General features: G+C 44.3%; 1 protein-coding gene across 4 annotated transcripts in view; it reads right to left on the bottom strand.

Annotated features, from left to right (window-relative positions):
- Positions 1 to 690: 690 nt before the first annotated feature.
- LOC147642347 (dynamin-related protein 3A-like) overlaps positions 691 to 22,125 on the bottom strand; it is a 35,088-nt gene continuing 13,653 nt past the window's right edge. For 2 of the 4 annotated variants that reach the window (XM_086805553.1, XM_086805562.1), the window contains exons 6-21: positions 20,649 to 20,717; positions 20,484 to 20,543; positions 20,262 to 20,375; positions 20,103 to 20,151; positions 19,901 to 20,010; positions 19,684 to 19,776; positions 19,357 to 19,449; positions 3,280 to 3,417; positions 3,082 to 3,186; positions 2,864 to 2,986; positions 2,716 to 2,761; positions 2,450 to 2,601; positions 2,059 to 2,205; positions 1,918 to 1,970; positions 1,589 to 1,688; positions 691 to 1,202 (exon numbers count right to left, since the gene is read on the bottom strand). In XM_086805553.1, the coding sequence (XP_086661679.1) occupies positions 894 to 1,202; positions 1,589 to 1,688; positions 1,918 to 1,970; positions 2,059 to 2,205; positions 2,450 to 2,601; positions 2,716 to 2,761; positions 2,864 to 2,986; positions 3,082 to 3,186; positions 3,280 to 3,417; positions 19,357 to 19,449; positions 19,684 to 19,776; positions 19,901 to 20,010; positions 20,103 to 20,151; positions 20,262 to 20,375; positions 20,484 to 20,543; positions 20,649 to 20,717 (1,761 nt within the window). In that variant the 3' untranslated portion in view covers positions 691 to 893. Of the gene's footprint in view, positions 1,203 to 1,588; positions 1,689 to 1,917; positions 1,971 to 2,058; positions 2,206 to 2,449; positions 2,602 to 2,715; positions 2,762 to 2,863; positions 2,987 to 3,081; positions 3,187 to 3,279; positions 3,418 to 19,356; positions 19,450 to 19,683; positions 19,777 to 19,900; positions 20,011 to 20,102; positions 20,152 to 20,252; positions 20,376 to 20,483; positions 20,544 to 20,648; positions 20,718 to 22,125 lie in introns of all 4 variants that reach the window. The other 2 variants (XM_086805534.1, XM_086805543.1) reach the window with 1 other exon arrangement.

The following is a 22,125-nucleotide window of genomic DNA, read 5'->3' as shown; positions in this document are numbered from 1 at the left end:
CTCTCTCTCTCTCTCTCTCTCTCTCTCAAAATTGATCCTACCAATTAAGCCACAAAAACGCTCTCAAGCTAGACACAAAATGGTGAAGAATGTGATGCACATTCAAACACTCTTTCTCAAACACAAATCGTTGGAGGCCCTGTGCCCTCTATAGCAAAAGACGAGTAACACTCTCAAGCTAGACACAAAATGGTAAAGAATGTGATGCACATTCAAAACACACTTTCTCAAACACAAATCGTCGGAGGCCGTGTGCCCAACCTCTCTCTCTCTCTACAAAAGAATGTGATGCACGTATTCTAATCACTCTAGCAAGACCACTTCTCAAGACAGATTCCTTCTCCAAAGTACCACTCTCAAGAGACTCATTTCATGGATAATTCCACCTATTCACCTCCAACATTCACCTTTGGAAATAAGGAGACAGCAATTATTTCAAATCGCACACTCATTATTGGCCACTCCCTGGTGATGTTGTAACTCTTGTGCATAACCCTACACATAGTGAGCACGCGCGCCCAGCAAAATCAATTGTAAATATCCACATGCGATTCTGAAGCCCGTGCAAAGATTTTATCGCGCACTCATTATTGGCCACTCCCTTGTGATGTTGTAACTCTTGTGCATAACCCTACACATAGTGAGCGCGCACGGACAGCAAAATCCATTGGACATATCCACATGCGATTCTGAAGCCCATGCAAAAAACTTTTATTTATTCCTCACCTTGTATACAGACCAGCATGCAGCCAAAATTTGGAGAATGAATAATTGCCCTATTCAATAATGATCACACTACCCTCATTATTGATTGGGCTGAACTCCCACTTCGATAAACCAAGCGGGTTACACAATATATTGAGATCAGAGCTCCCTTTGATGTGGAGCAATATCTACGTATAAATGGAAGGATAAGCAACCCCTGCACCTCCGACACCACCATTAGCAAAGTGGCTGTAATTACTGTTTAAGGGAGATGGTTGCTCCCCTGAAAGAAAAGCCCTTCTGGGCTTGCTACTCTTAGGAGAGCTCATGTATGCAGCACTTGGACTCTGTGATCCCAACCAATGCAGATCACCATTTTCCATCGAGAAGGGTACACTCGAAGCTTTCGATATAGAGGGTGGTAAGCCAGTGTCATCCATTATACTTGAAGGCCTTGTAGGAGGAACCTCATAATCCAAGGGTAACTCTTCCAATGTCTGCAGGCACAACCATGAAAGTAATAAATATTGTTGTATGAGAGATTAAATTCTGCACAGGTGGGCCACGGAAGGCATCAAAAAGTTAATTAAGCCCGTTAGACATATCCCACATTTTGCAGACAGACAGTTTGTGAACAGGTTTGATTGCCCACACCATCAGCTGCAGTCCCCCACCCGTCATCAGATTCTCTGACGGCCAAAACACGAAGTCTCTGTGTGTAAAGGCCCTTACTTTATTCCACAGCAAAGAATAATCACAAGCAAAAGCGTTAACCACACTGTGCTCTAACACATGCATTTCAACCTCGCCACCAAAAAAAACATGTTCATCTTTAATAGTGTGCACCGAGTATAGGCATGGGTATAATGACCACTTGACTTACGTAGGCAGCCTGCTGGAGCACACGTAAAACTTCTTTGCAGCGTTTTCTCTTCACTGCTACTTCTTCTCTCTCTTGGAGCATCTCTTCAAAGAGATTCTCCCTGTCACAAATAGCAGAATTTCAACGACTTTGCACATATGCCCAACCAATCAATGTATGTGTATGCAAATAAATATTATGTTACATGCATTGTATGGTAAGCAATAAAGAGGAATGGTGGTGTGGTACAGTATGGAACAGTGCGATCTGGTACAGAAAAGTATGGTATGGTACGGTATAGTATGGTATGCATGTGCATATCCAAGAAAAATAGAACAGAGTTTGTAGACCTGTAAAGCTTCCTGATAAATATGTCGTGAAGCTCACGTTTTGCATGGTTGACCTGCAAAACCATTCCACTGGTAAGATAACACACCATGCAATGTGGCCTTCAAATCTGCCTTCTTTCTTCGCACACTCAGGGCCCTTACCAGAAAGTGCATGATAGCTTTAGGCACAGCATCTTGGACATTTTTTCTGACAATATCATAATAGGACTTGATTAACATTCGAGTTACGGTTATCTCTACAGACTCTTGCTCCGACTGTGCATCGGAAGCCCTTAGCACGGCAGGGGGCTGTCAACAAAAAGTTGGAACGACTTAGAACAAAAGGCAGGCCACAGATAAAATGCACACATACGTATGTACAAGCACACATGCGCGCACACCCCTCCATACATGCATACACATGTGTGCGTACAACACACATGCATGCATCCACGTGTGCATGTACATACACCATGCATGCAATCACACACGTATACCCCACACAAACACGCACACACACAAGTACACATACATGCATGCAAATAATACACACCTCTTTCAGTTGAATTGTGAAAAATGCAGGTTCTAAGTTGGCAACAGGTTCACTGAAAGGTTTATTGATCGCTGCCTCCTTGCCATTAGGACGAGTAGCCTCACCCCCTCCAAAAATTGATGAAATGCCCCAGCTTCCCCCAGAAGGACCAGCTTTTCAAAGAAACAAAACCCAAAAACTTTTATCTATGACATAAAAGATTACAAAAACTTTTTGAATTCCAAAAAAATGCAGAGACTTGGCTTCAATTATGGGGAGTAATCCACCTGAAGCACCGCCACTCTCAGATCGGATGTTGGCAGGTCTGTTTCCCTGAAAAGAACACACACCATAAATAACTTCTTGGTCAAAAATGGAACAACAAAACCATTCAATAGTTTGCCTAGTGTTGAATTGTTTAGAAGAAGTACAAACATGATCAGCAACCATTCCCGATGGAGTCGTCCTCGCAAGAATGGATCTTGACTTGGGGACCTTCTCAGAAAGCGGCACTACAGGAAGCCTGTCTGCTGACGTATCCTTCCACTCAGCAGCCTCCTGAGACAGGCATTGGCAAAATGAGCATTATACTGGATGAACAAGTAAAGCAGCAAGCAAGCACACACATACCAAAGAGGCACGAAGCAAGCAACCTTGATAGGAGCTGACACCTTGGCACCCCGATAGTGCTGAAGAGCCACCTCCACAGCTTTGCTGCCACCAACAAAGGAAGGATGTGAAGTGTTGATGTAATCCATCTGCACATGACAAAACAGAACGGTGTAAATGTTCCCTGCAGAAATGATGAAGACTTTTGTGTCATGGCTTCATAGAGCCCCCAGAAAGTGCACCTCCATTTCAATAAGATGGCATATCATTGTTTCTGCAGGTACTAATCCTTCACGCAAAAAGTTTGCAACGACTTCCTCGACCCGTCTGCGCAAGACAGGAAATCTCTGCAGAACGTGCGTCTCACAGCAATGAGAAATCTGCAATACAAAAGAGTACTCAGCTGGCTACTTAATGATACAAAGGCAACAGTGTTCCCTTTATTTAGCCCTGCACTTTTCCCTTTATTTAGGTAAAACAGCCATTGTTCAACCAGATGGATATATCAAAAGACAATAGAAACATAGACGGACAATAAGGGAGAAGCTTTAGGCAAAAGCAGATCTGGAATCAAAAGCCCTTGGTCATTTTAACTTGTGCAAGGGGACCTATTGACACTCTTAACCCTCAAGAACACAACTCCCCCCCCCCTCCCCAAGCCCACCACAAAGAAAGGCAACCCCTGCACAAAACTTTTGTAGTGTAGCTTTGAAATGGATTGGCCTCTATATATTACGTGGGCTCACCCTTCCTGAATCTATATCATAGTCACACAAAAAACGCATTTCAAAGCAATGAAATGTACTAATCGTTTCTAACCCAAAACGTTTCGAAACAAATTTGTAACCTCTGCAAAGTAGGCATTTCCCCTATAATTTCAGGGTTTTTTTTCCCCTCTTTTCCTTGCGCATTTTCACCCGTCGGCCACATCTGTGTCGGATCTGTGCATTTTCTCCCAAAATTCGCCCTTCGTTGACATGTTGGCAGCCTGTGCGGCCCACATCCCGCTGCTCACAGGCTACAGCCCGCTGCCTGCCACCCTGCTATCCCTTCTTCTCCCTTTCTCTTCTTCTTCTCTCCTCTCTTCTCTCTTCTTCTTCTCTCCTTGCTCTTCTCTTCTTCTCCTCTTTTCTTCTCTCTCTGTCTTCTTTTCTCGTTCTCCAATGTCTTGATTCTTGCCCAAATTCTCCTCCTTTTCTTCAATTTTGTAAAATTCCTCCTTAATCAAAGCTAATTTGGCATCTAATCAAGTGATTTGCTCATAATACCTCGCCGAAACAAGAAGGATGGCACCCGTGATGTATGGGAAGATACCATTTTCATTCATAGGTATGGGACTTCCGGTAAGTGTGTTGTTTGTAAATATTGTGGTAATACCTTGCAAGGTAGTAGCACGCGGGTGAGGACTCATTCCACATCGGAAGGAAAGCAAGGTTCACATGGTTGCTATTGTGTGAATGAGGACATATTTTATGTACATGGTGGCTCAGAGGAAAAGTTTAATGAAGTGCGGTCACTTTTGCACACTTCATTACCCCGAGAGAGAATTGAAGAGATGATTGAAAAGGCAACGCAACTTGAGGCTTCAAAAAATCGTTTGGGAGAGGAAACAGCAGTCTTTGCGACTGGGAAGCACATCAAATGTGGACACTCATGCACCCGGCGGTGGTAGCCTTCAGCTTCACTCTACGGCTATTGGTGGAGTACCCTCACATCCGGCTATGGCAGAATCTCCTCTCATGGATGAGTCATTGTCAAATTTACCCATGGATGAGCCACATGTTTCCATGCCTTCAAATGCTTGGCCCTCCCAAGTCTATACAAAGAAGAGGGGTAGAGGACCTTTGTGTGGATAGACGCACAGTATGCTCCAAGGCTAAAGCAAGAAGCTCAAATTGCATTCTTCTACCGATGTAACCTTCCCTTTAACATTGTTCGGGTTTCCACCTATCATAAGTTTTTCGAAGCTGCAGTAATCCAAAGTGAGTTGACGGAATTGAAAGCATGTTGGCATCGGTATGGATGCTCCATTGTATGTGATGGATGAAGCGACGTGGTAAGTGACTCCTTTTCCCTCTTTTAATATCTTACAAGTAACAAGTTACATTGCAATGACTTGAATGTTGACTCTTGATGTCACCAATTGGCCGACCATTTGGTCCATTCCCACATTTTTGCGTCTCGTTCACTTGAGGCCAGGCCGGTGTCTCATGTGAAGAGGCCAGTATTTTGCTGACATGGACGGGAGCCAGACTGGTGCCACCCGTGTGTTAGCAGGATGGTGTCGTATGGACGGGAGCCAGATCAGTGCCACCCGTGTATGACCTGGACTGTGTTCGATCCATGGGACTGTCACGCCATGGAAGAGCCAGTATTCGTGCCGTGTTTTACCTATGGGACTGTCACACCTAGGGAAACTCGTGCCTGGAACTGTGTCTTACCTATGGGACTGTCACTCCATAGGAAGACCAGGTTTTTATGTTTTATGTCGAGCCAGTTTTGTGCCGACAGATATTTTGTACATGTTCCATGAACGGGAGATATGTCCATGTTACTTTTGCACATGCACACATATTTTGCATGCTTGAAACTGTTTTCGCATGACATGTATTCGTGTGTTTGCCTGCCTGACGTGTTACTTACTGAGCGGGGACGCCTGCCAGTGAGTCGTGAAGTGTGCTCTGTATTCTGACGAGTTTCAGTGCATGTGAACAGGTGGTAAGTATATGGTACATGTTGTTTTAAATGTTTTAAATACTAACCCTTTGATTTATAAGGTGAAGTGTTCACATTCATTTAAATGTGGGCACCACTTTGGGCACCCACTTTGGGGCCAAGGTGGGGAGCCCCATTTAAGTGAGTGTGGGGGTGGGCAAAGGCACCTACCCAAACTCCCCCACCCTCATGCAAGCGTGGAGTTAAACTCCACATTAATTTTATTAAAAAAGTTTACCCCTTCAAGCGTAAGGATCATCGCATCTTCTTGGCGTTGGTTTTTCATCACCCGGCGATCAACCTTATTGGCGTGGGGGACTGTCGACCATCTCCTTGCATGCTGCTTCTTCCATACAGGCTGCTGGCTGCGCCTCCTTTTCTACAGGCGGCTAGCACTCATTGCAGGCGGCTGGCTGCTCTACCATCACATCCGCCCTACAGGCTGCTGCCCCTCTACAGGCGACTGAACATTGCTGTGGGTGGCTGCGTTGAAAACTGCAGAGGACTGCTTATGCTGCGCTGTTTCCTCTACGCCATCTCCTACAGGCTGTTTCCCCCAGGCGGCTGCCATATCCTCTACTGTACGGCTGCAGCCAGGCGCCTGTAAACAGCAGTCAGGTGCCCTTCCTCTCACTGGCTGGCTGCAACCACTCCAGCAGTAACTGTACCTACTTGCTGCAGGCTGTGTACCTTCTGTACCCTCTGCTACGACTGTACTCCCTGGTGGCTGCCCTACACCTCTCCTACGTTTGTTTTTCCACAAGCGACTGGCTGCAACAGCCTCTGTACCCTCCGTACTGCAGGCTGTACCTTCTTGTTGCAGGCTGTGCATTCTATAAGGTGGCTGTGGTTTTCCTTTACGGAGGTATCTGCCTTGGTGGTTCACCACGAGGCAACTGCTTCTTCATCACCTGGAAGACTTCATCATTCCGCAAGTTTTGGTCTTTTATCAACCAATTACAAGTAAGTGATTTTCAGATTTGACTAAAGCATTTAATGTTTAAATATGGTAAAAGATTCGTCCCGCTCGGCCTACACCCGTTCGGTGCCGGGTTGTCCAAGCTATATGGGCGAACCTCGGTCCAAAGGTGCTGAGATCGGGAGAGCCAGGCGTTAGTACGAGAGCGCCTGTTTGTGCGTGGTCTCGGAACACCAGTGAGGCGCTCTCCGCGGAGTCCAGTGAAAGCACAGGACCGTAGCGATTGGACCACACCAGTGGTCGATCTGCTTCGAGTTTTCTACATCAAAATTCGACCTATTTGTTTAGTACTGTTTTCATATGTACATGGACATTATCTGGTTCTCAGAACCCATGGAGCATTGTATTCTTTAAATACTCCCAATAAATATATCATATATTGAGGGGGGGGTCGGCCCGTTCCGGCCCCAGTGCTGGTGTCCATCTTTCCATTTCTGTTCATTTAATTTTCAAGTTGTTTTAAGTTGTCCATTTCATATTTGTGGTTTTAAAGTTGTGCTATTAAGCGTGTGGGTGTCCAACGGAGTCTTTCCCACTTGACGGGATCGGTTTCATTGGTATCAGAGCACGGTTGTTTCCCTCTTCCTAGTGGGGAAACGAACCTGTGTACTGGACATCCCGCTTTTAGCAAACTTTGAACACAATGGACAGCCAAGGCAACCCTTTGGAAGTGCCAAATTCGAGGGGTCCATCTAGTGCTTCTCGTGGGTCTGATGCCCTGCGAGGTAGACACAAGCCCCTTGAAAGGGTTCTTGATAGTGAATCCAAGGGTCAACTGTCTCCAGGAAAGACAGTTATGCTTGAACAAGACCCTGATGCTATGAAAGCTGAAATGGAACATATGAGAAAACTTTTGCAGGCTCAAGAGCAAGAATTGAAGTTTTTGCATGAAGATCCTCATCTGCAAAGTGCTATTGAAGCCAGGAAGGCTGATGCTATGGTTGATGTAACCTTTGAATCAATGGCTCGTGAAGTGGGCAAGAAACCAAGGGAGTTGGCACTTGCCTATCTCCTTCGCAAAGGTGATATCAAAGAGGGGGATGACGGGGAGCTGATTTTCAGAAATCCACCTCGTTTGAAGCATGGAGATCCCGCATCCCAGAGGCTGAAATCTTTTATGCAAAAGGAAGAGGTGACTGTCACCTCTCGTCATGCATCCTCTCCCCAAGGCACTAAGCCTGACAGATTTATGTATGCCAGTGCTCATGGAGGGCACGAAAGTCACATGCATGCAAGATATGTATCTCATGGTGACAGGTCTGCTTCCAGAAAAATTTTGCCTTCTGAGTTGTCTCATGGAGAGACTATGCCATATGCAGGTAAGTCACATGCATCTGAGCTTCGAGTTCGTGGAGCACATGCCACCGTGCCCCATGAAGCTTCTATGACGGCCCATGGAGCCCATGCAGACAGGGCTACCCCGTTGGATAAGGGGAAAAGAAAAAGAGAGGACCATGAGCCTCATGCCAGGAAGCTCAAGGAGTTCAAAGCAGGTGATAAATCTGTCAAATTTGATGTCTTTCATGGTGAACATGATGCCTCTAAGGTGTTAGCGTTTGTGGCACAGTTCGACATTGCTTTTAGCGATGAGGACTTTACAGAAAAGTCGAAGGTGCGCCATGCTAGCATGTTTCTGAAAGGCACTGCTGCCCATTGGTGGATCACCGAAAAGATCACCAAGGATCCCATCTCTACTTGGAAGGAATTCAAAGACAGATTTTATGCTCAGTTCTTGCCACCCAATGCGGAGCAAACTCTCACTCAAAAGTGGGACAGGCTAGAACAAAAAGATAATGAGAGTGTGCAACAGTATGTGAACAAATTTTGGAAAGTGTTGCTGGAAGTGACTCCCTTCATGCTAATCTCTGAGGAAGAAAGAAAGAGGAAGTTTCGTTCTGGATTGCAACCTGCCTATAGATCGGGTATTGAATTAAACCCAAAACATACGTTGCAACAACTCACAGCTTCTGCCCTTGCTACAGAGCAATTGGTGCTCAAGATCAAGCAGGATCAAGGAGGTTCCAAGGCGAAGGACAAGGCTGCCCCAAATCAGCAAAAGGGCGGACAGCCATCCAAAAAGAACTTCCGGGAGCCTTACAAGGGTGGTAAAGCTGAAAATAACACATCAAAAGAACATGCCCAAGAAAGAACAAATTTGGATTAACCCCGGAGCAAAGAGAGCAATATGCTAAGGATGGAAAATGCTTTTCTTGTGGTAGCAAAGACCACATGTTTCGGCAATGCCCAGATCGCAAACCAAAGCACGAGGACAAGCACACCAAAGCAAATGTTCATGCAGTTCCTGATGTGCAAGGTAATACAGGTCATGATGCTAAAGAGAGAATGGTTTGCAAGGCTTGGGGGCAAATCAAGGATCAGCCCGCATTATTCATGTTTGATGACTGTGCAACTGACAATTTCATCTCTATGCAAATGGCAGCTGCATTGGGTATTGAGGTTGAAAACATGGGACCTCAGATTGAAGCCGAAGCTGCATTTATTTGTAAAGAGGTGCAGGTTACCCCTTTGATAGAGAAGTTGCGTATCCATATACAGGGCTATCTTGATAATGAGCATTTCTTAGTTGCTCCTCTGAATGGATGTGATGTATTGTTGGGCAAGCCGTGGCACCATAGGCTTGAGCCCCGCAAAGACTACAAGTCCAATATGATTTCTTTTATGCATAAAGGCCGCATGCACTTTATTGATGCTGGCAAAGAAGGGGATTCCATCCCAGTTGTATCACACATCCAAATTAATAAAGCAATGAAAAAGAGTCTTTCAGCGTACTTGGTTTTTGTGCGTGATAGTCTTGTGCCAAATCAACAAAATGTGGATGTTATGTCTAATGATAGGCTGAATTTTCTTAATGCATTCAAAGACTGTTTTGCTGACTCATTGCCAGGTGAATTACCTCCCCAAAGGCCCGAAGATCACCGCATAGATCTTGTGCCAGGTAGTTCTCCTCCTAACAAACCCGCATACCGAGTGAGTGCTGCTCAACAAGAAGAAATTATGAAGCAGGTAAACGAGCTTTTAGAGAAAGGTTTGGTTCAGCCCAGTTCCTCACCTTACTGCTCTCCTGTGCTTCTAGTTCAAAAGAAGGACGGATCATTCCGTATGTGTGTGGACTATAGAGCTTTGAACAAGCTTACCATCAAGAACAGATTCCCAATTCCACGTATTGATGATATCTTGGATAAGCTTGATGGCTCAGCTTGCTTTAGCAGACTTGACTTGAAGAGTGGTTATCACCAGATACGCGTGGTGCCACAAGATGTCCATAAGACTGCATTCAGGACAGCCTTCGGATTATATGAATTCTTGGTAATGCCTTTTGGTCTCACCAATGCTCCTGCTACTTTTAATCGTATGATGGATAGGATATTCCGACCCCATCGCAAGTTTACAGGAGTCTTCTTTGATGATATCTTGGTTTTCTCCAAGAATGAGCAGGAACACAGAACTCATTTGGTCACAGTGTTCGAAGAGTTGCGGAAGCATAAACTTTTCGTCAATGCCAAGAAAAGTGAGTTTTTCCTTTCAGAGATTCATTATCTGGGACATATTGTATCCAAAGATGGAGTTACAATGGATCCTACAAAGATAGAGACTATTCGGAATTGGCCCGAATTGCAAAACGTACATCAAGTACGTAGTTTTCTGGGATTATGTTCGTATTACAGGCGTTTCATAAGGCATTTTGCTATGATTGCCACTCCTCTACATGATCTCACGAAGAAGAAAACTGTTTTCAAATGGACTTCAAAGGAACAAGATGCTTTCTTGCAGCTCAAGCATGCGATCATATGTGGTCCAGTATTGATTGTTCCTGACTTGCACAAGTCATTCGTGGTTGAATGTGATGCTTCTGGTGATTGCATAGGAGCTGTCCTAAATCAAGAAGGGCATGCAGTTGCATACGAGAGCCGTCGTTTGCATGATGCTGAGCTTCATATGGATATCTATGAGAAAGAGCTCTTGGCTGTAATTCACGCCTTAAAGATTTGGAAACACTACCTTCTTGGGGCTGAATTTGTGGTCAAGACAGATCATCAAAGCTTGAGATACTTTCTATCTCAAACCAAGCTTTCAGAGAAGCAAATGAGAATGGCGAATTTTCTTTCCATGTTTCATTTTCAGATTGTGCATACTCCAGGAAAGAAAAATGTGGTGGCCGATGCACTATCTAGGAGGCCTTATATTGCTGCAGTCTCAGTGGCCTCTCATGGAGATCTATCTGCTATGAGAGATTTGTATCATTTGGATGCTGATTTTTGCCATATATGGACTGATTTGATGGCTGGTCATTCACATGCCTCTTATGTTATCAATGAGGGTTATCTCATGAAGGATAATTGCCTATGTGTGGTGAAGGATTTGCATCCAAAGGTTATGGACGAATGTCACGCTCCACCTTATGCTGGTCATAGAGGTATTATGCCTACTACTCGCATGATTGAGAGGTATTTCTTTTGGCCAAGCATGCGTAAAGACATTGAGGCTTATGTGCGTGCATGTATTACTTGCCAAAAGGTGAAATTTGATAGGCAAAAGCCTCCAGGTTTGCTTCAGCCATTGCCTATTCCCTCGCAACCTTGGGAAAGTATCACGATGGATTTTATTATGGATTTGCCTAGATCCCAGCATGGGAATGATGCTATTTGGACTATTGTGGACAGGTTTAGCAAGCAAGCTCATTTCTTGCCTGTCAAGAAAACCATCAAAGCTGATCATATGGTAAAGCTTTTTCTTGCTAATATTTTCAAGCATCATGGTATGCCTAAATCCATTGTTGGGGATAGAGATCCCAGGACTACAAGCCTATTTTGGAGGGCTCTATTTGATAATATGGGTACTAAGCTTGAGTTTTCATCAGCTTATCATCCCCAAACGGATGGCCAAAGTGAAGCTGCAAATTCAGCTGTGTTGGATTTATTGAAATGTTATGTGGCAGATCAAAAGAGTGCATGGGAGAAGTATCTTCCACTTGTTGAGTTTGCCTACAACAATACAATCCATGCTTCCACAGGAAAGGCTCCGTTTGAGATTATTTATGGCAGAGTGGTCTTGCCACCCATCCTTCGTACCAAGGATGAGATTTTTGCAGCTGATGAATATGTTCGTGACTTGGATGTTGCCTTTGGTCAGGTGCGGACAGCCATTGCAAGATCTCAGGATAAGCATAAAAAGGCTGCTGACAAGCATAGAAGGGACATGGAAGTCAAAGAAGGTGATTGGGTATTGCTGAAATTTGAGAAGGCTAGGCTTCGGAAGAGGCCAGGACGCGAAGGATCATATCCTAAGCTTTCTCCTCGCTATTATGGACCCTTCAAGGTGATTCACAAAATCAATGAAGTGTCCTACAGGCTTGCTTTACCTAGTCATTGGAAGATTCACAATGCTTTTCATGTGAGTCTATTTCGGAAATATGTGGGGCCAGATCCTGATGAGCCTGTCACAGAAGATCCGCCAAAGATTGAAGAGCTTGAGGAGATCCTCCAGCCAGAACAGATTGTTTTTCACAAGGAGAGAAAGCTACCTGCAGGAAAGCTTTCCAGGAGATACCTTGTGAAGTTTAAAAATTATTTGCCTATTGATGCCAAATGGGTAAATGAGGATTATTTTGCAGATTATCCGCAATTGTTGCAGGCATATCTTGAGGCTTTTAAGTTGAGGTCAACTCTTTAGAAGCCCGGGGGGGATGTCACCAATTGGCCGACCATTTGGTCCATTCCCACATTTTTGCGTCTCGTTCACTTGAGGCCAGGCCGGTGTCTCATGTGAAGAGGCCAGTATTTTGCTGACATGGACGGGAGCCAGACTGGTGCCACCCGTGTGTTAGCAGGATGGTGTCGTATGGACGGGAGCCAGATCAGTGCCACCCGTGTATGACCTGGACTGTGTTCGATCCATGGGACTGTCACGCCATGGAAGAGCCAGTATTCGTGCCGTGTTTTACCTATGGGACTGTCACACCTAGGGAAACTCGTGCCTGGAACTGTGTCTTACCTATGGGACTGTCACTCCATAGGAAGACCAGGTTTTTATGTTTTATGTCGAGCCAGTTTTGTGCCGACAGATATTTTGTACATGTTCCATGAACGGGAGATATGTCCATGTTACTTTTGCACATGCACACATATTTTGCATGCTTGAAACTGTTTTCGCATGACATGTATTCGTGTGTTTGCCTGCCTGACGTGTTACTTACTGAGCGGGGACGCCTGCCAGTGAGTCGTGAAGTGTGCTCTGTATTCTGACGAGTTTCAGTGCATGTGAACAGGTGGTAAGTATATGGTACATGTTGTTTTAAATGTTTTAAATACTAACCCTTTGATTTATAAGGTGAAGTGTTCACATTCATTTAAATGTGGGCACCACTTTGGGCACCCACTTTGGGGCCAAGGTGGGGAGCCCCATTTAAGTGAGTGTGGGGGTGGGCAAAGGCACCTACCCAAACTCCCCCACCCTCATGCAAGCGTGGAGTTAAACTCCACATTAATTTTATTAAAAAAGTTTACCCCTTCAAGCGTAAGGATCATCGCATCTTCTTGGCGTTGGTTTTTCATCACCCGGCGATCAACCTTATTGGCGTGGGGGACTGTCGACCATCTCCTTGCATGCTGCTTCTTCCATACAGGCTGCTGGCTGCGCCTCCTTTTCTACAGGCGGCTAGCACTCATTGCAGGCGGCTGGCTGCTCTACCATCACATCCGCCCTACAGGCTGCTGCCCCTCTACAGGCGACTGAACATTGCTGTGGGTGGCTGCGTTGAAAACTGCAGAGGACTGCTTATGCTGCGCTGTTTCCTCTACGCCATCTCCTACAGGCTGTTTCCCCCAGGCGGCTGCCATATCCTCTACTGTACGGCTGCAGCCAGGCGCCTGTAAACAACAGCCAGGTGCCCTTCCTCTCACTGGCTGGCTGCAATCGGTCCAAAGGTGCTGAGATCGGGAGAGCCAGGCGTTAGTACGAGAGCGCCTGTTTGTGCGTGGTCTCGGAACACCAGTGAGGCGCTCTCCGCGGAGTCCAGTGAAAGCACAGGACCGTAGCGATTGGACCACACCAGTGGTCGATCTGCTTCGAGTTTTCTACATCAAAATTCGACCTATTTGTTTAGTACTGTTTTCATATGTACATGGACATTATCTGGTTCTCAGAACCCATGGAGCATTGTATTCTTTAAATACTCCCAATAAATATATCATATATTGAGGGGGGGGTCGGCCCGTTCCGGCCCCAGTGCTGGTGTCCATCTTTCCATTTCTGTTCATTTAATTTTCAAGTTGTTTTAAGTTGTCCATTTCATATTTGTGGTTTTAAAGTTGTGCTATTAAGCGTGTGGGTGTCCAACGGAGTCTTTCCCACTTGACGGGATCGGTTTCACTTGAGACTTGAAAATTCATAAATTATAACGCATTGACTTGTGAGTGTCTTGACTCTCCACTCTTGTGACCTGTCTCTATTTATGTTGTGCCGGAACAACATTATGCGACCACACATGATCAACATCTTGGTGTCTTGTTGTGCTAGCACAACATTATTGCGTATCATTGATGCCTCCGTCCCTAACTTACAAAGAAAGCTTTGCACATCAAAAGGCTTTTCACTCGCAAGACACAAGCTTTGGTACTTTTAAGTGTCATGTGCATCATAGATGCCATGGACATTCTCAGGGCTAGATCTAGAAAAGGCAACCAGATAAAGAGTATGAACCCAGTAGAAGAACCAGGATGATGGAGCACAGAGCACAGAGCACTTTTGCAGTGTAGACTGAAGCAAGGCTTGGAGAAGAACCAAAGGGATGCTCTCGGCTGCTCACAGAACCAGTCGGCTGAATCAGAGGACATGGGCAGCATCAGGCGCATCATGAGCAAGCAGTATAACCAGTCGGCTGAAGCAAAAAGGGATTTATGAATATATGAACTGGCCGACCAGCAGTCGGCCAGTTCCCCATGAATATCAAGGGGCTATAAATAGCCCAAGTGCCCATCATTCTAGCCATTCAATCCCACTAGGGGTTTGGATCCTTAGAGGTCCCATAGGGGACAGATTTTAGGGTTAACCACCTTTTTATGTAAGGCAGCCCATGGCTGCAGATTTAGGTACCTTTTTGTACCATAGAATATACTGAATTTTCCAGCACCTCTCTCTCTCTCCTCTCTCTCTATACCTGCGTTTTTGCATCAGATGGTTCTCAAGAGTGTTTAGGGCTGAAAATAGACACCCAGAGCTTCCGCGTGTTACATTAAGAGAGACTTGTCATTGTGATCTTGTGAAGCTAGCAAAGACTCGCTTCAGCTATCTCTTTCTTGTGCTTCAAAGGTATGAAAATTACAATTTAAATCATGATTCATGAACGTTATCTTTATCTCTACTAGAATCTTGACATGAATTTGATATATATATATATATATATATATATATATACCTAGATGAATCCAGGAACATGAACGTTATCTTTATCTCTACTAGAATCTTGACATGAATTTGATATATATATATATATATATATATATATATATATATATATATATATACCTAGATGAATCCAGGAACATGCCCAAATTCACCTTTTAGGAACGTGCATGTTATATACTCATGGTAGTCAACCCACAAGCCTATATAACTATCGACTCCATTATGCATAGTATGGACTAGATACTACGACATCCCCACTAACATCATCAATGCCCAATAGTGGGTGTAGAACTCTGTATCAAGATATGCTCTTACACACGCACTCCACACACACACACACACACACACACACACACACACACATAAGATCATATATTCACACAAAGCCCTTCGTACTAAGTTTCTGTCAAACCTCCAGAGATGCAAAGCAAACTCAGCCTTAATGAAGCCTAGCACTAAGAGAAGTAGCAAATAGAAAGAATTAGTACAACAAATAAGTAGTTGATATAGTAAATGCACCGCTAAAGATAGAAAGAATAAGCACAATATCAACTGGCCGCAACTCGGACGAAAACTTCACAATGTGAAATCTGCATGTCTGCTAATACGGCTGAATTATATACCTAGAGAAATCCAAGAACATGCCCAAATTCACCTTTTAGGAATGACACCGAACCGAGTTTACAGACCTTGACTCTTCGTGTACTCTCCCAAGAGTGCACGAGTAGAGCAACTGAGCGCATATGGAGCATATGCGCAAATATCCACACCAAGAAGAGAAACAAGTGAATGTACATTGCATTAGAGTCTCGAGAATCAAAACTTTGAATTTTAAACTTTGAAGTATGTACTACGAACTTAAAAGATAGAAATCAAAATCATGGACTAAGTTTCAACTTCCAATCCTCTTCTTGTGTGCTTGATTTGTCATAGGGTTAACACTAGCCAACTAGATAAGTTGGTGTATGTCAATGCAAATCTTTGCTTGCTTAAGAAGCTGTAAGACAATGATGGAAGCGTCCAGGGAGAAGAAATTCTCCAATGGAAAGTGAAGGAGGTTGACAACAAGATCCTTGCAGAGCTAGAGCGAGGACATAAGCACGGTGAGGAGATTTATCTCATATTCATTCAAAGACGGACATATGAGATTATGGCATATAATTTCTTTTAGAAGGATAAGGCACACTTCAGACGTGTGACACGTGCCCAAGCAACTTCTTCTTAGGTTAATCCCTGTAGTGATGGCCACGTTGGTTGCACTTGAAGCATACTTTGCCCTTACCGCGCCTTCGCCACATGTTCCTCAATAAGCAGTGCAAACCTCCACTTGCCTCTAAAGCGCTTTTTGGGATTGTGTTGTGATAATTAACCCTCCTGAGATGCTCCAACATACTCTTGCTTCCTATCTTTAGAGGATTTTTGGCTCTTGCATAAGGAATCACTTGCATGCTCACCACCCCTTTTGACTGCAAGGGTATCGTCAAAATTTTTGGCATATCTATAAATATCATCCAGCGAGTGAGTATGGTTCTGGAGAGCCTCATTCGAATGATCCGGCAGAAGCCCAAACAAGTATAAGATGTAAACCAACACATGAGGCTCCTCAAGGGCCTTCAACGGTTCACCGGGTCTTTAAACTCTTAGGGATGGTTTTCCAAGCTCTTTTTTCCCATCTCCAGTTAAACCGTCGCGAAAGTTGTCTATCTTGTTCATAGAGACAAATTGCGTCTTAAACACATGCTGAAAATCAGCCCATGTTTTTGGTTTCATACGCAAGTCCTTCCACCATAGAAACACTTTATGCTGGAGCATAATTTGAATTTGACTAATACACTGAGCATCAGTGCACTCGTACAGATTATAAAAAAAAAGCAATCGATTTCCCAAGCCACCTATCCAAGTAAAGTTCCTCACACTCTTTCTTCTCACCGTCGAAAAAAGGTTCTGGATGGAAGAAAACCTGCAAAAAGGGATGATTACTAGCTGCATCTTGGGGAGCCTGGGAGCGTAGCTCCGCCAACTATCTATGTAAATCAAGTACAATGGAATACAAAGCATCCAACGAAGGAGATGCAAGAGGTTGAGGAGTGGGTGATCGTTGTCCGAAAGGCAAAGGAGGCTACACATGGCCCATAAATTAAAGATATCTAGGAGACAAAAAGCAGCCCACATATTAGAACCCAAAATATCACCGGAAGGATATTCTCCTCTCCTTCCGGATGTTTCCCACTTAATTCCAACAAGTCTGGCTCTCATACCAATGTCAAGCCCCTTAGGCTTACGGACCCTACAACTAAGCATAAGCAAAAAGGAAACACATGCCTCTCGCTCATCGCCCAACCACAGAGCCATTCAAGCTCTCCCCCAAGCACAAGGGGATAGTAGCATCCGAGACATGGCTCCACGTGCAAAGTCCTTGGCATCCCATTACACCAGTACACAACCACCAGATGTCAGTACGGAGCAATCTCAAGTCCAAATCTAAGGATCTCTCCCCCAAACTGACTAATAAAGTCACTTATATAGGCCTCCTATAAACCAAGAGCCAAATATAGCACGTCTCATAAAAGCTACTTCCCCCACGCCTTACCCCTAGGATATAGTTAACCTAACCTAAAAGTCTTAACTCTAAGGACATAACATACTTCCCCCCTTAAGAACCATTGATGTCCTCAACAATGAATCCAAGAAAGCGACTCTTCAAGCTATAGTCTGACTCCCATGTAGCCTCAACCTCAAACCATCCTTTCCATTTGACCAAGTCCTCAAAATAGATGGTAAGTCGAGAGTCAAGACCGTCTAGTACCTTGATCCAAAACCAACTCGGGTTCCTTAGGTGTGCATGTCCCACACATGACCGTTGTCAAGCCCCCAAGCTAGCAGACCCAACGATTAAGCATAAGCAAAAAGGAAACACATGCATCTACCTCACCACCCGACCACAGCGCCATTCAAGCTCTCCCCTTGAGCACCCGGGGATAGTAGCATTCGAGACATGGCTCCACATGCAAAGTCCCTAGCATCCCATACCACCAATACACACCCATCACATGTAAGCACAAAGTAGTCTCAAGGCCTCAAATCCAAGTCTAAGGAGCTCTCCCCCAAACTAACTCGTAAGGTCACCAACTCGTAAGGTCACTTATATAGGCCTCCTATAAATTAGGAGCCAAAAGCTACTAACCCCCACTAAAGATGCCTAACCCCTAGGCTATGGTTACCCCAACCTGAAGGTCTTAACCCTAATTAGCCTTGTGACATAAGAAATGTTGTTCTTAGCCCGCATGCTAATGTAACCCTCTTGAATGATATATTGATGTTTCAAGCACTTATTAGGGTAATAACTGGGTGTCATAGGTTTAGGTAGAGGAACCCATCATTGGCATGGTAATTAGCAACACACTTTTGGATTTGTGGTGGCTAGTTGGGGCCATGGGCTGTGGAGTTCGTCGAAGCTTCCGAATTTGGCATCATTTAAGTGGTTAATTTTAAGTTAATGATTATGCTCCTGGTTACACATGGTGCAATAAAAATGGCAAGAGCAACGAGCCTTCCTCTTCAGATAACCTCTCTCATAGGAAATATTTATACCACACTAGTTGTACTTGTCTTTTTCAGCTATTTGGGCATTTGATGAAGCGTTTGTTATTACTTACTCTGTCTATCGGTGTTTCCCCTTCTTCCTTTTGGATTTCCTCAATAAGAAGAGTGTACTAGCCATACTATCAACTCTAACGGAAATGCTTGGAACTAGAAAACAAAAACAGCAAGTCTGTATACATGAAAGGTTAAGTTGTAAAATTATAGAGAAATATGGGGTGGATCATGATTTGGAAGAGACAATGAGAAAATTTGGGAAAAATCAAAACTTAGAAAGAAAAAACTGCAGGGGAAACCTTGAAAGGTGAATGGAAAAGGAAACAACTTGAGAGAAACGGAGTTTCCGCATTTTTGGCTAGGAACCCCCGTTTTTTGTTACTATGTTTGAACCAGGGCCTAGGTATAGGAACAACTTGAGAGAAACGGAGTTTCCGCATTTTTGGCTAGGAGCCTCCGTTTTTTGTTAGTATGTTTGAAGCACCTACTCTATCAGAGCTCTAAATCTGTGCCAACAAGTGGTGACTGGATCTTGATTTGTGCTCCTAATCTAGTCATCAATGTCTTGACAAGCAGTAAAATCATATTTGCATTGGCAGTCTACCTTGACAAGCTCATCGTATATGAAACGTGCACATTGTAGACTTGGATCCAGCAAACGAGCAATCTGTCGGCGAACTAAGACTTCAAATGGTACCTGCCAGGTTATGAGGCAAAAAATGCAAGTTCAGATTATATACAATTCACATAGGAGTTCGAGTAAATCATCTATTTGATGCAGTTCTACAGACAGAACAAAGCACCCAATGCATAAACATCCGTAAGCTTCTAGGAAACTGGTCACTGCCCAGATTGTTTAGTAACAATGGGAAAACCTTGATCTATTGTTGTCCTAGACTCAAGGTATTTTATATATTTAGTCTCAACCCACCTCTGGAACAAAAATTATGTTCTTTGCTCCTGTGGCATTTTGAATGGCTGTCCGGATGTCCTCATCTGTCAAGTCATCGCAGGGGTCTACCTCCTGGTCACACATATAAAGTGAGTGGAACACAATCATTTGAACTAGAGCATGATGCAGTTACACAGCTTTTTACTTCGTTCAACAATAGACCAGGAAACTGAACTTCAATGCACCTGAAACTTACATCTAGGCTTTTAACAAAGATGTTCTGAAAAATGTAATGGAGGCGAGCTCCTCCTGATAGCTCAGATGTTGACATCTCCTCGTTTTTACCGTCAACAATAGATGAGAAACCTGTTTCCATCAAACCATTGTATTACATTCATGCATTCACCCACAAGCACATTGCAGCACTAAGTAACTCGTTTGGAAGAAAAAGGCCCTACCTTGAGAATACTTTGTGATGATATTAAGCAGCAAAGCACCTTGCCCTGACTGAGCAACATAAGCCAAAACATAGAAAGCATCATAAATTAGAGAGAGAGAGAGAGAGGGAGAGAGAGAGAGAGAGTACAGCAAACATAAGGGAGAGAGACCCTGCTCACTTTCGATTCAGTGAGTTCTCCATAGCTAACCAGCTCTTTTGAAAGGGTGACCATTTGTGTATTGATGCGGGCTTTCATATCAGGTAGAATTGTTTTGATGTGTTGCACCAGAATCTGTAAGCAAAGCAAGGTCTCACAGATTAAAATCCATTTTTGCTCGTCTCCTAGAGGGTAAGCATGCAGGTGAAAAGCACAAAACATTGTATATTTGGAAATGCCTACATTGTTTAGCTTCTTTGCTAGCTGAGGAATACCACAGCGATCAGCTAGATTGTGATAAACCTGCCAGCATATATTGCCACAAAGAAAGGAGAAAATAAGTATCTAAATGTCAAGTAGATTGTTCTAAAACCAATATCTATGAAAGAGTTAACAAAAGCAACCGACCGGACGAGAGCGGAAGAAGTTTTCCTCATAGGCAAGTGCATCACGAATGCTTTTGTTTCCAAGAATGTCCTGTTCTTACACCCAAACAAAGTGCAGAGACGTCAACATTAATGTTTTTTCGTGCATATAAGAATTAGATGTTAAACCAATGCCAAAGCACAGAATTCTTGTTTTCCACTTAATCTGCCATGAATGTATCACTGCACGATAAAATAGAATGTCAAGGCAGACAAGGACTGAAATATGTTAGTAATTCACATCCCCCCTTGCATACATTTGGTATCATAGCCCCTTGTGGTCTTTTGTGAATGTCAACGCCAACTCTCTCCTTTGCGACGGGATGCAGAATGGGAGAGCCAAGATCATGATGGGCTGCTTGCCGAGCATTTCTCCATGCCAGGGATGTGTTGGTTTCGCTCTTGGTTCATATGTTTAACAGGGCAGTATGCGAGGGTTTTCCTGAAAGTTGGTCCTCGAAAACTATTGTGCCCATTTGACCCCATGGACCCCGGCAATTGCAAGACTATTATGATTGGTCACACATTGGCCAAGATTTATGGATCGATCTTGGAGCATGAGCTCAGCAGATGGGCTGAGGAGCAAAGACTCAGCACCAGGGCAGGCAGGTTTTCGGAGAGGACACTCCACACTGGATCACATTTTCACATTATGGGGCATCATTGAGGAGGGGAGAGCTCATGGGCATCACATATACTGTTGCTTTGTGGATTTCCGCAAGGCTTTTGACACCGTCCCACAAGCCAGATTGATGAGGCAACTGCAGGATATGGGAGTACCAACAGATATGCTTTGGGGGATGCTCTCATTGTACGAGTCCGTCACTGGCAGAGTAAGGGTCCCGGGCGGTGACTCAAATGTCATAAACAACACTATCAGAGTGAAACATGGCTGCCCCGTCTCCTACTCTCTTTGGGGTATACATTGAGATATCTCACTACATAGATAGACAAGGAGGACCAGGAGCACAGTTGGCACGAGTCTTGATACCTATCTTCTTGTATGCAGATGACATTGTCCTTATCTCTAATAAACCAGAGGGGCTGCAAAGGCACCTAGATACATTACGGGCTTTTTGCGAGGATCAAGACCTCACGGTGAGCTTTGGGAAGACCAAGGTTGTGATCTTTAACACATCCCCACAATGGGTAGCCAAATCCGCACCTCAGTTTACATATAGTGGGCAGCCCGTGGAGTATGTGGCCTCCTATGTATATCTTGGGATCACTTTTGCCAGGCCTCAGTTCTCTATGCGGAAGGCAGACGAAACCAGATTGATGTGAGAGTATGCAGCTCTGGGGTCACTTGAGAGGCATTGCTCACGGATACAGTTTCAAGAGCCAAGGACAAAGCTCTGGCTGTTTGACACATTAGTCACACCTGCATTATTGTATAGAGCTCCCATTTGGGGTCCCAATTTATACCACAGAAGGAGACGGAGAAGGTAACCTGCTGTGAC

Source organism: Cibotium barometz, chromosome 1 (genome assembly GCF_041138505.1).
Source record: "Cibotium barometz isolate CiBa-2024 chromosome 1, ASM4113850v1, whole genome shotgun sequence".
Classification (NCBI taxonomy): Eukaryota; Viridiplantae; Streptophyta; class Polypodiopsida; order Cyatheales; family Cibotiaceae; genus Cibotium; species Cibotium barometz.
Note: the sequence above shows the minus strand (reverse complement) of the source record. Positions and strands in the feature narration are given on the sequence as shown.